At 39.8% G+C, this 11,825-nt stretch overlaps 6 protein-coding genes across 6 annotated transcripts; 4 read left to right on the top strand and 2 right to left on the bottom strand.

Annotated features, from left to right (window-relative positions):
- Positions 1 to 1,653: 1,653 nt before the first annotated feature.
- KL928_001436 (uncharacterized protein) lies at positions 1,654 to 2,184 on the top strand (the record flags this gene model as incomplete). The annotated part of the gene is made up of 1 exon (XM_043201801.1): positions 1,654 to 2,184. The coding sequence occupies one exon, from the start codon at positions 1,654 to 1,656 to the stop codon at positions 2,182 to 2,184; it is 531 nt and encodes a 176-aa protein (XP_043061895.1).
- A 442-nt stretch (positions 2,185 to 2,626) lies between these two features.
- Positions 2,627 to 3,483, top strand: KL928_001435 (uncharacterized protein; the record flags this gene model as incomplete). The annotated part of the gene is made up of 2 exons (XM_043201800.1): positions 2,627 to 3,308; positions 3,461 to 3,483. 2 exons carry the CDS (start codon positions 2,627 to 2,629, stop codon positions 3,481 to 3,483), a joined length of 705 nt encoding a protein of 234 aa, XP_043061894.1.
- A 118-nt stretch (positions 3,484 to 3,601) lies between these two features.
- KL928_001434 (uncharacterized protein) lies at positions 3,602 to 5,308 on the bottom strand (the record flags this gene model as incomplete). The annotated part of the gene is made up of 1 exon (XM_043201799.1): positions 3,602 to 5,308. The coding sequence occupies one exon, from the start codon at positions 5,306 to 5,308 to the stop codon at positions 3,602 to 3,604; it is 1,707 nt and encodes a 568-aa protein (XP_043061893.1).
- A 116-nt stretch (positions 5,309 to 5,424) lies between these two features.
- On the top strand, positions 5,425 to 6,597 carry KL928_001433 (uncharacterized protein; the record flags this gene model as incomplete). The annotated part of the gene is made up of 1 exon (XM_043201798.1): positions 5,425 to 6,597. One exon carries the CDS (start codon positions 5,425 to 5,427, stop codon positions 6,595 to 6,597), a length of 1,173 nt encoding a protein of 390 aa, XP_043061892.1.
- Positions 6,598 to 7,491: 894 nt separating this feature from the next.
- KL928_001432 (uncharacterized protein) lies at positions 7,492 to 8,811 on the top strand (the record flags this gene model as incomplete). The annotated part of the gene is made up of 1 exon (XM_043201797.1): positions 7,492 to 8,811. The coding sequence occupies one exon, from the start codon at positions 7,492 to 7,494 to the stop codon at positions 8,809 to 8,811; it is 1,320 nt and encodes a 439-aa protein (XP_043061891.1).
- Positions 8,812 to 10,649: 1,838 nt separating this feature from the next.
- Positions 10,650 to 11,201, bottom strand: KL928_001431 (uncharacterized protein; the record flags this gene model as incomplete). The annotated part of the gene is made up of 1 exon (XM_043201796.1): positions 10,650 to 11,201. One exon carries the CDS (start codon positions 11,199 to 11,201, stop codon positions 10,650 to 10,652), a length of 552 nt encoding a protein of 183 aa, XP_043061890.1.
- Between the last annotated feature and the right edge of the window lie 624 nt (positions 11,202 to 11,825).

The following is an 11,825-nucleotide window of genomic DNA, read 5'->3' as shown; positions in this document are numbered from 1 at the left end:
GAGGGACTAAGGTATACCAAAGATATTAACTATCTGATACATAGTCACACTATTAAAGGAAGAACGATGACTGTAGAATTACACCTATCAACACAAAGTTTCAACAGGAATGTGCGTTATACATAGCTGTCATCCACAAACTTCAACATTCACGGAAGTGATGTGGTATAAACTGGATTGACGACAGGCTAGCTTGCATTCCGCGCTCAAGATAGGATCTCAAGATACAGAAGAAACATGTTGAAGATGTTTACTGTCTTATATACAATCTTGGCATACTTGTCACTAATTGTATTGTGTCAAATATTGGCGTGGAGTGTGTGCTGCCAAAATGAGGTCATGAGCTACGAGCTGTTCACTCAGCTTCTTGTGAAAGCGCAACATGCATCCTATCCTGAGTTGAACGGTGAGCGGCCCGAAGATTACGAGTAAAGTCACGATCTGTGTTCGGGTGTTGAATTTCGTATTGTTATCAAAACTCACACTATAAGAGTTTTGCATAGGCTCAATGTAGAGCTACTACGTGATATTCGTGTGTGCACCAAAGATAAGATTTCAGAGTCTCAAAAGACAATTCCCTCGTTTTATTCTAGGTCTCCATTTTATTGCTAGATGGTCACGTAGCACCCCGTACTTTGCTGATTTGGCCAAGGATACAAAGGGAGTGGCAGCTGTCTGAGGCGAATATCCGAAGCGATTAATGCTAGACCTTTTTAGATTATTGAGAATGTTTTTTTGTTTTATCCTCGAGCTATCCGTTTTATTATATGTATGCACTATATGGTTATGATCTAACAAAATGCTTGCCCACTCAAGCTTTCACCTTTCATGCACGTATGATTGTTTTTATGTGATTAGAATCGTTGTTCCGAATTTAGTATATAGCCATCCATTATATCCTGGTTCGAAAGGTCACAAACCTGAGACCTAGCATGTAGAACCATGCTTATTTGATTTCTACTCAAGCCTCAAAGAGTGTGCTTTGAACACTTTTGACTTTTACCCCTTAATAATCAGTGAAACCAAGAGGTTTTCAAGCCAACCAACCACTCAAGCAGATTAGGTTTGTCCACTCTTGATTTCACCTTTATGGATGATCGGCTCTAACGCATCCCATAAAGGATTCTTAGTCGTCTATCTCCTGGGCAAAAAAAAAAAGATCTTCCTGCAATCCTCAGGAAGTTTATCTAATCAGTCGAGTTTGAGCATTTAGAGTTTGATGATCAAGATATAATCGCAGAATTAATATTGAATCATTTTTGATTACTCAACTTGAGAGTTTGAAGTTAGTGAGCACTGCAGTCAAGCCAGGAGTCAAATTCGATGGTCTTTCTAAAGCCCAATAGCGTGCAAGATAATCTCTTATATTTTCTGTGGCCTTTAAGGATAGTGAACACAAACTCAGTAAGATGGTAAAAATCCTAAAAAAGGGTTAATAGTCTAGTGGTATGATTCCTGCTTTGGGAGCAGGAGGTCCTGGGTTCAATTCCCAGTTGACCCCATATTTTTTGAAACTTTGATTTTGCTACCTGTCATTTGTTATAGTGCACACAAGATAGAATTTGCGCGAGGTATATCTGTTGTTTCCCTTTTGTTTACAAATTATATTGCTTGAAGATTTAACTCTCGTTTAGAAGAACTCATAACGCGGCGATGTTCAACGGTCTGAAGAACTCTACCTCGCAACTAACAGGTCCTATGTTATGGAGCTTCAAAAGGTTTTTTTCTGTCGACAGTGCCCTTTTACAAGAGCTTTCTCGAGCAGAAATGAGAAAGTTGTCGCCAACAAAGTTGAAAGAACTTAAACTACAGCACAAACCAAAGGCTCCCAAAAGTGCTTACCAATTGTTCATCAAACACAAGTTTGCAACGAACACTGACAAAGACACCAATCCGCGGGACCTTCTTGGGAGGTTTGCTTCCGAATGGAAAACAGCCCCCGAAGAGGTCAAGGCACCATTTGTCAAGACACATAAAGAGGCAGCTGCTGAGTACGCAAAGGAGTTTCAGGCTTGGAAAGAGAAATACACCGTTCGCTCTCCGTACATGAACTTTTTCATGTCGATTTACCCTAAACGAGTCGTCAAAGATTTTAGCCAAAACAGCTCGATCATGAAACAGATTGCTGAAGAATGGAATGCTTTATCACCAGAGCAAAAAGAATCATACAGATCGAAAGACTGAAACATTGTGTAACGAATTGGAGAAGTATTAAATTTGAAAAGCTATATATAGTAATCAAAATCAATAGTAACTTAACTTAATAGGTAGATACGTGTGCGCCCAATTTGAGGGCTTTGGGTTTGCTTTTCAGTTGCTGTATTGCGCACGCCGAATGTAGTAAACGAATCAGTAAGAGTTCCACAAATGTTTTTTCTCGCAAAAGCATAAGTAACCATAATAAGTCTGATTACCGAATACAATAGCTGGTTTTGAATGTGTTTATAGTGGTTGATTTTTGCTTATTGAGGACATTTGATTAATGAGTCTGCTCATGGTCGTGGTACTGCTCTCCGTTTTGATCTTGCCCCTCAAAATTTTACACTAAAATCATTTTTTTCCTGTCGTCTACTGCATTCTCCTAGGCTGCTATACATTCAAATCAGGCTACTTTTGACCTTTCTAAATGCAACATACTAAACTCTTATTCCTGTTATGTCTCACTGCTATTACATTGACAGCAAATGCTGTCGATCCAGCATTCACCCATAGAATTACACTCGAAATTCAACAAAATGATGAATACTTAGGGAATTTGACACTTGGCCTATTTGGATCCGTGGTTCCCAAAACAGTGATGAACTTCTATCAGCTATCTGAAACTCATTATACCAACACCACTTTCCATCGGGTTATTGACGGTTTCATGATACAAGGGGGGGACTTTGAAAATCATGATGGTACAGGGGGATACTCCATATATGGAAAATCGCAAGGTTCCCTACCTGACGAGAATTTCACACTAAAGCATGATAGAGTGGGACGGCTTTCAATGGCAAACTCAGGGCCCAACACTGCAGGATCCCAATTTTTCATCACTTCTGCTCCGGCCGAATTCTTGGATGGTAAACATGTGGTATTTGGTCAACTTATAGATGGCTTTGAGACGCTGGGGGCAATACAAAGAGTTGCAAAAGATATCGAAGACAGACCATTGACCAATGTCACGATATCAAGTGTCAGAAGAGAAGTGATGGATGATCAGATGGACGACTACACGGAGACAGCCAAACATCAGAATTCAACGCCTACTGAAGGATTGGAGAATAGAGAATCGTCACAAGATCTCAAGCCAGTGCTTGAAGAAAGTCTAGAAATCTCTAGATCACAGAATTCCGGAGACAGCTTTTTGAAACCTCATTTTTCCAAAGAGCTTAAGATGGGCCCGCCAGTTACCAGGTCAACCGAGGCATTATCAATAAGTCCTACTAGTGATCATAAGAAGCCTAATGAGATCCAGAACCCTGGAGGGATAAAGTATGACTCTAGCGTGCACATGGTGCTATTGCCATTCTTACTTTTCTTCATTCTACTGACCACCATGTTTCTCAAATATCGAAATAAGGTCTTGTTCAAAGTAAAAGGTCCAAGATACAGAAGGTTATAAGCTCTTGGCAACCACGAGATTAGAAGTCCCGCCAGTCTCCTTAATGCGGTATACATAAAGTGCTGGATTCAAGATGATATACCTTCGAGACAGATCAATGATGAACTGATAGTTGTGGCTTCTGAACATTTGAATTATAAAGCTGATGGATCCAGCAGGCGTTTGCAAAAAGAGTCCAAAATCATGTACTATTCGTTGCTTATTAAAACCATGGTATCCTTCCACGATGTCAATCAAACTCCATGTATCATTTTGGAGAGGGCAATACGAACATGACTCAAGAGCACAATCGGAAATTACGTACGAAAAGTGTTTCCAAAATTCTTTGTCATTCAGTTTGAGTTCATCTTCAGTCTTGTCGTAAATCAAGAGACTGGACTTGATTTCACCAAATAAGCTAGCACCTGTCATACGAGACTTCACACTTAAATGTATCATTATTGGATCGCTGTTTGGATGCGAAGTCATGACAGTGGACAACCTATCATTCAACAGCTGCAACGCATAGCCACCAGGATAGTTGAAGCTCGAAACGAAACCAGCAAAAATGTTCAAAATGTAAGAGACTGATATCACTAAACAAACAAGCGTAAACATAATATTTCTTAGCAATCTTGATCTTGGTTCGATTTTGGCAAGGAAACAAGAGGCAGACAATAAAATTCCCGGTAAGGAATAAACGATGAACCTCCACTCCTTATGTGGTTGAATCGACATCAGTAATATATACGCCCAAGAGGAAAATATGATGATCTTGGCTTTAATTGAGAGGTATGATGGTACGAACAATCCTAAAAGTGCCAAGCATGGGACCACTGGTAAAATGAAAAGCTTAGGAATATACTTGGTGAAGTAAGTGTGGAAAGGTTCAGTTCCCCATTGTACCGATTTGCCTTCTATTACATTGAAGTAAAATGATTCAACTTCGGGAAAAGAGAATTCTTGCCAAAAGTAAGTATCAACGAGCATCGTCATCAATGAAGCACTTATTGAAGTTGTCACTATTTTGGGCAAGGTGCTCCCTAATCTCAAGTCTCCTAATGCTATGGCTGTTATGTAAAGTAAGATTCCAAATGCTAATATTTCAATTCTTAAGATGATGCCTGTTGCCATGATAATGGAGATGCCAGATATAGTATGTCCCTGCAGAATCCATGAGATACCTGTACTAACCATTGGCATTGCCACAAAGTTGGGTAGTGTTCGGGATGCATAATAAAAGAAGTGAAATTGGGAAAACTGAAGTATTGAGAACCAGAGTTGAATCTGTTCGCCTTGCGCAGACAATCTCAGAGATTTGGCAACCGCTTCTCGCAGCTTTATGAAAGTAATCGAGTTTAGTAGCCCAAGTACGAATCTGACGGTGACCTGGCGTATTAATTGCGTATCCTTGTGATAGAATAATGAGGCTGGCATCCAGGAGTCGAAAGTATCAATGATTGCCAGCAGAGGCTTGGATGCCAAAAATATCATCAATGAACCAACAAATGACCGTTTTACGGCGCCAGGAAACTCTTTGTGGTCGAAATGATGTACATTATAAATTCCATAATTAATCAAATCATGTATAGCCTGCAAATTGAAGGACTCCTCGACTTTGGTATAGGGTGATATCATCAAGTGGAAGACTACAGTCGCAAAGAGTATCAGATCAAGACTCCAGGCTTTCAATTTCATATATGATGTATGTGACGTCAACATGCAAGAGGTTGAGCTCTTAGAATGAAAACAGAAAACTGGGATCAAATTTGATGTTCCAGATTTTGATATTTAATATTTTAGGTCAAGCAAAATCAGATTCAAAGAGTTAGTTGTCAATGAATGAAAACGATATTGACTTCATTCCTGAGCTTGTAACCGAAGAAAATGAACCTATCAGGTATTCGAAGGACAACAGAAGAGCCACAAACTATAGAGAGCATTCTGGATTAACTGAAAAAGATACGACAAACAAAATACCAATCACGATCGTCACTGGATATCTCGGTTCCGGAAAATCAACACTATTGGAACAAATCGCGAAAAAGGGTGATAGGAGGGTAGCAGTAATCTTAAATGAGTTTGGAGACTCAGCGGCTATCGAAAAATCATTGACAATAAAAGGAGGCAACTCTCAAGAATATGAAGAGTGGTTGGACCTGGGAAACGGGTGTCTTTGCTGTTCCGTTAAAGACAACGGAGTCGCAGCTATAGAGAGACTGATAGCAAAACGGAAGGGTTTTGATTATATTCTTCTTGAGACAACAGGCCTGGCCGACCCTGCCCCTATAGCCACAATGTTTTGGCTTGACGATGCCTTATCATCAAACGTTTACATCGATGGTGTCGTCACCGTGATCGACTCTCAAAATATCGAAAAGTGGCTTTCGGATACAGGAGGCCACACTCATGGGCCAACAGAAACAGATGGCGGTATAACAATCGCTCACCTGCAGATTGCAATGGCCGATGTAATTCTTCTAAACAAAGTTGATAAAATGGACCAGAAAGATCTTGACCGATTGGAAGAAAGGGCGAAGTCTATCAACGCTGTGGCGCCAGTGTATCGCTCAAAATATGGTGACGTTGATCTTATAAAGATATTGGACCTGCACGCGTACGACACCAAAGACGTCTCACCATTTTTGAGAAATAAAGCTCTGTATCATGATTCCACAATCCACACGATTGCTCTGGAGTTCCCGAAGGTTGACAAAGATGGGTTCGAAAGATTTGAACGATTTCTGCAAGATATACTTTGGGTGGAGAATGATGTTGAGACATGGAATATGGAGATTTATAGAGCAAAAGGTTTACTCTACTGTGGAAGGAGTTTTAGGGTACTCCAAGCAGTGCGAAAAACGTACGATTTCATAGATGGTGATGAGGATGGACCAAATCAGCCAACACTTCATAATAGCAAGCTTGTGCTAATAGGAAAAGGACTATCGTTTGAAAAGTTGAAATCTCATTTTGAGAAGTCCGTAGGGCTCTCCTTGATTGAAAGCTAATGAGAAAGACATGAACGGATCCCAAGGTATCAAGTTTTGGCAAATGCCAATGTTGACACCGACTCTGTTACTGGTGGATCATTGCGAGAACTCAACCCGAAAGATATAGTGATTCAAAAGTCTTACGTAACAAAGAAGGTTAATGCTGGCTGACGTCAACCGCAAGGTGCGACTTTTCTTTCAAACCCAACTATAAGAGGAGTATTGCCCTTGGTCATAAAAAAAGGTCTATTCTTGCGGGTGCATACACTTTATATACTTGTATCGTAATTATAAAGTTTCTCTTCATATTGCTCGAAACACAAAAACAAACGTACTCTTTAGTCACGAGAATTGAAGAGTATGCTTCAATATCGTGGATCATATACCTGTTCCAAAATTGCTGTATTCAGTGAAATGAATCGGGTTGCAATATATGCTATTAGCTTTCACTGAATACTACACAAGATTCTGGCATGATAACCTTCAAGTAAAAAGACTACAGCTAAAGGTTTGAACGGACACTATTAGAGAAGCCAGTAAGAAGTAAGTCATTATTTTTAGTAAAGTTCTATTTTGTAAAACACTTACGTCAGATAAAAAAGCTCATAGCGGGAAATTAAAGGGCACAGTACCACCCTAACACCTGACATTACCCGATAAAATTTTTTTTTAATTTTTTTGATAACTTAACCCAAAAAAAATTGTATGATAAATTTAATCAGCACAGTCAACATTAACTACCCCCCTCAATATTACTAGCCATATTCAATTGCACGACGGACAGTCAAAAGTTGTTGCAAAAAATAAAGGACGAAATTAAGAAAGTGATCACTAAAAGTTGGCAATTAACGTGATACTTTTTCCAATCCCGATTTTAGCTATCGACAGTTTTTTGCGCTCAGAGGATTTACAATGTCTTTTGAGCAGAGATTCACATCCCAGTCTGATCAGAGTTATCAAATAGCTACCCCCGGTCAAAGTTCATCACCAGCACCTCGTCCTATGACGGCGTCAAGCGGCTCTACCGCAAACGGCTATCACTATAATGTTCCGAGTAGACGCTCATCTCTCTCTACCGCACCTTATACCATTCCAGTAAAGAGTTCCACAAACATGCCACCAGGCTCACAAAGGCTGTCATCGTCATTCAGTGGCACCACTGGTCCGTACTCTATAAGCCCAGGAAATTTGGGGTCATCACCACACACAGGTGGCCCAATTCATAGTCATCTTCATCAACAACAACCTCAGCAATCTCATCTAGGTACTTCCGTTCCCATGTTAAGTAGAGAATTTGTTGTGCGTCGTATATCAGAGGGTGAAACGGGACGTCTGAAAGAGGAATTAAAATGTGAAGCTTGTGGTAAAGGATATAAACACATATCGTCCCTGGCAAAACATCTTTGGGAACATACACCGGAGTGGAATATGACCAAAAAACTGCTTATTAGTAAGCACCAACAGGTTCAGTTGCTAGAAGCCGCCAGTATTCTTTGCAGCATGACCGAAAACGGTTCGGAAAGTGGGGGGTTTAGATCTCGTTCGCAATCTTTGAGCACTCCTTCCCCTGTCTACGCCCAAGTTTCCTCATATTCTCAATCGAATCAACGACCCCAACAATCTCAATATGCGCCACACACAAAGCTACCTGCTAATTCGCCTCACCTGCAATCTCTGTCATCTGTGAACAATGTTAGCAATTTCCGTGAGCACCACGCAGAAGAGACCAATGGTCCTCGTCAGATAGAAAATGATGCGCCAATCTCCCCATCACCAGATGTTCAAATCGAAAATAATAGCTCAAAATCTCCCTTATCAATAGAGGAGCATGGAGAAGGAACACCTACCAGTTTGACTCTGAACACAACGAATTCGAATCTATACTTGCACTCCAATTTAAGCCAGTCCCTTAGTGGGACAACATCAAAAACACCACCAGTTTACACTACGACGCTGCGGAAAAACTCAGTGTCACAATATCCTCCTTCATCGTTATCGATCTCTGTCTCAAGCACCCCACGGAAAACTATGTTGTGCGAAAAACCTACAAGGTCTGATGATGTGGTCGCGCAATATGGAAAGGATGGTTTAATGGCGCCAAAAACGGAAGAATCCACATCTTTTAGTGGCGAAAGTGAAAATGAAGACGAAGATAATCACTATGGCACGGAATTTGTGCCAAGAGACAACCGAGAGGAGGATGAAAAGATTTTTGGAGATTTAGAGGATTAATAAGGTTAAATATATCATTGAGTGCTTTTAAATTTTCAGTTTTTAACGAAAATGGAAATATGAACTTTATTTAAATGATTAAGCTTCAACAAAACTATTGATGTCATAGAAAATTAGGCTATGCTAGCAATTTTCACTGCTTTTAGTATACATTTCATGTAATTGCCATCTTACAGACGGCTTCTGCATACCATTAGGAAATTAGTTTTCTCTCCAGCGGTGTCCACACTTGCAACACTTATAAAATGTCGTCATAGGCTCATCGGCTGATCTGATTTGGAGCTGGAAGAAGTAAGCTTTGTCGAAACCACAGGTTTCAACCGGACATTGCGTGACAGTTTGATCAACATTGTCCCATGCGCCTTCTCCTCCGAGAACGTCATCGACTTGTTTTCTCGGCAGTTCCTTTCGCTCATATATTTGAAGGCCATCAATTGGAAACTCATAGGGACAAGTGGGACAGGTGAAACTGTTACTCCCACTAATATCCGAACGCGCTACGACCAGCATATTTGAGCAATATGGACAAAAGGTGAGCATATAAAAACAATCAGAGAAGGTTCCTAAAAAATTATCAGAAGGTAAGCCCGGAAATACTGATTTTTTCAGGGGAGATCTGGTTGTGTCGGAAATATTTAATTAGTTCGTACTCTGCAACTATTCCGTGACGGAGTCATGTGACTAAAAATAAATGAAGCTATGCTCGCTCGCAAAGCAAATGCTCTCCGAATGTGTTGAAGCCTAATTGAACAGTTTTCGAGTCGTACCTGAACTGGATATATGAGCTGCGAATCAGATCAAGATAGAAGAATATAAACCTTGATGCAGCATCGTGGGATATCGGTCAATATTTGGACACAAACAAGCCAAATATGAGACTTCAGTCAGAGCTAATCTAGCTCGGAGATCATTATACTACTTTAGTACTGGATATCGGTGACAAGACTCATGGTGTATATTCGTTTGATGGGTGCCCTGCTATATATGTTATATGCCTAAGATACCTAAGATAGGTTTGAGGTTACAACCAAAACGCAAAAATTTACGATTATCCACCACTTGTCCTAAATTATTATATAAGTGATTGAAATCAATTGAGTGTCAGTGAGTAATATTTGGGTATTATAGCATCTTTATTGTAGTGAAATAAAGGCTCAAAAATAATCTTCTGTATTAATTACAATCAAGCTGTAGTCGAGACTTCCAGCAGTACCATTGACTGAGAAGTGTGCCCAAGGTGTGACATAATCGGTAAAACTGGATGTAACTTGCAGGTTAATCAATTGCTTGTAATGGAAGATTTGCATTCAGCTTGATAGCCTAAGTACATTTTGATCGGATGGCAGCATGCTTGGGAATTTCGTTATGATTGTACTCAATGATTTGGTGAGGTCAGAAATGACTCTAGTCATCAACGTAAAGTCCCAATCAAAGCTGCTGGAAAAGTTACACAGCAGAAAATCTACAATTACCTAGTACAGTGAAATGTACTCAACATGAGATGGTTGATCGTATTCGGAAAATTCACCAATTGTTTTTCCGAAACAACACCCCTCTGTGTAAGATCGTAAAAAGATTCCTCGTATGTTACTTTGAGAAGTCTGGCAATTATCAAAAAGTGCATACTAATATTATACCAGTCATTTGCTCGCTTTCATAGCGCAGCTACTTCGATTAGCATCAAATGCCGTCCATACAGGTGTCCTAGGTATTCTCAATTTTGTATGGGAAAAGCGTACCAGAAAATTCATCGCGGAAAATAATGATTCTTTGATAAGCAGGGGAGTGTATGTCGTACGCTTCCTCATCAGTGCCCAATAAATTTTAATTTCAGAAGCTTATTCTTGGTGTGACGGGGAGTCAGTAGCGAGGATTTTTGAGCCTTGCAACTCATGTTGCGCGCTGCTCGAAAAAAGCCTGTTACCATCTCCTGTTCCGCTTACGGCAGACTTGATATCAGCATCAGTCAAGCCACCTGTTCCATTTGAAGAGAAATCTTTGGATGCCAAAATACTAGACAAATAAGGATGGTCTTTAAATGACAAAACGGTATCGTCATCCTCGTCAATACAGTCTTTATAGGGGTCCCTTTCAACAGTAATCCATGCCTTTACCTTGAATCCATAGGCTTTCAAAGGTTGTGGAGTTTGTGACTGGGACAATTGATGATACTGCTGTGGTTGAGGAGTTGATTCATGAGGCGTGAGTACGCCCGAAGGGCTTTGAGCAGACAAAGTATTTTGGTGAGAAAGATTGGTCTCCTTACTGACTTTTTGAGGATGGTACCAATCTCTTATCCAATACCTGTCCTCTATATTCGAGTCACTAGTATTTAGCGGAAACGCAGTATTCCTCAAGCTCTGTTTATAGAGACTTTTTCTTAATGACATTTTCAGGAACCGTTTTATGTTTCAGCTTTACCTCGAAAACAATTCTCGCTAAATATAAAAAGTGGGTTCAAATTACATAATCAAGTTTAATTTGATATGATGAAAAGAGTTTGATGTCTCTCTAATTAAAAAAAAACTCGATTTGAAGAAATACTATTTATCCTCTCCATCACCAGAAGTCAACAGCAAGTCAACCATCCACTTTACATGAAGGCAACTAGGCTTGAATTAATAAGAATGATGTCTCATGATGGCTCAATAAATTAGGACAGAATGTTTAAATGTTAATCTCCTCTAGTTTTTACAACGTTGCACCACCTCATTGTCATTATATTGAGGCTTCAACTTATTATATCCCATCTGATTTGGTCTTCAGATGAACAAAGGAACATGTCGCATACATTAAAAAGAGTTACCCTGGTTGAGTACGATTTATATGTGGCCACTTGTGAGAGTGTTATTTGATCATAAATTGGTACTTTACCAATTCAGTTGCAATTATATCCCCAGCAATACAATTGACATCTCATACCATTGCAAGGCTACTTTATATTAAAATATGTCCTTCGCTAATCAGTGTCCTAGTTGGCCCAGCTGGCTTCATTATTACAGATTTTTATGACT

The sequence above is a fragment of the Ogataea angusta genome (genome assembly GCF_019207475.1).
Source record: "Ogataea angusta isolate 61-244 chromosome Unknown 61-244_NODE_2_length_1002155_cov_89.706849, whole genome shotgun sequence".
Taxonomy (NCBI): domain Eukaryota; kingdom Fungi; phylum Ascomycota; class Pichiomycetes; order Pichiales; family Pichiaceae; genus Ogataea; species Ogataea angusta.
Note: the sequence above shows the minus strand (reverse complement) of the source record. Positions and strands in the feature narration are given on the sequence as shown.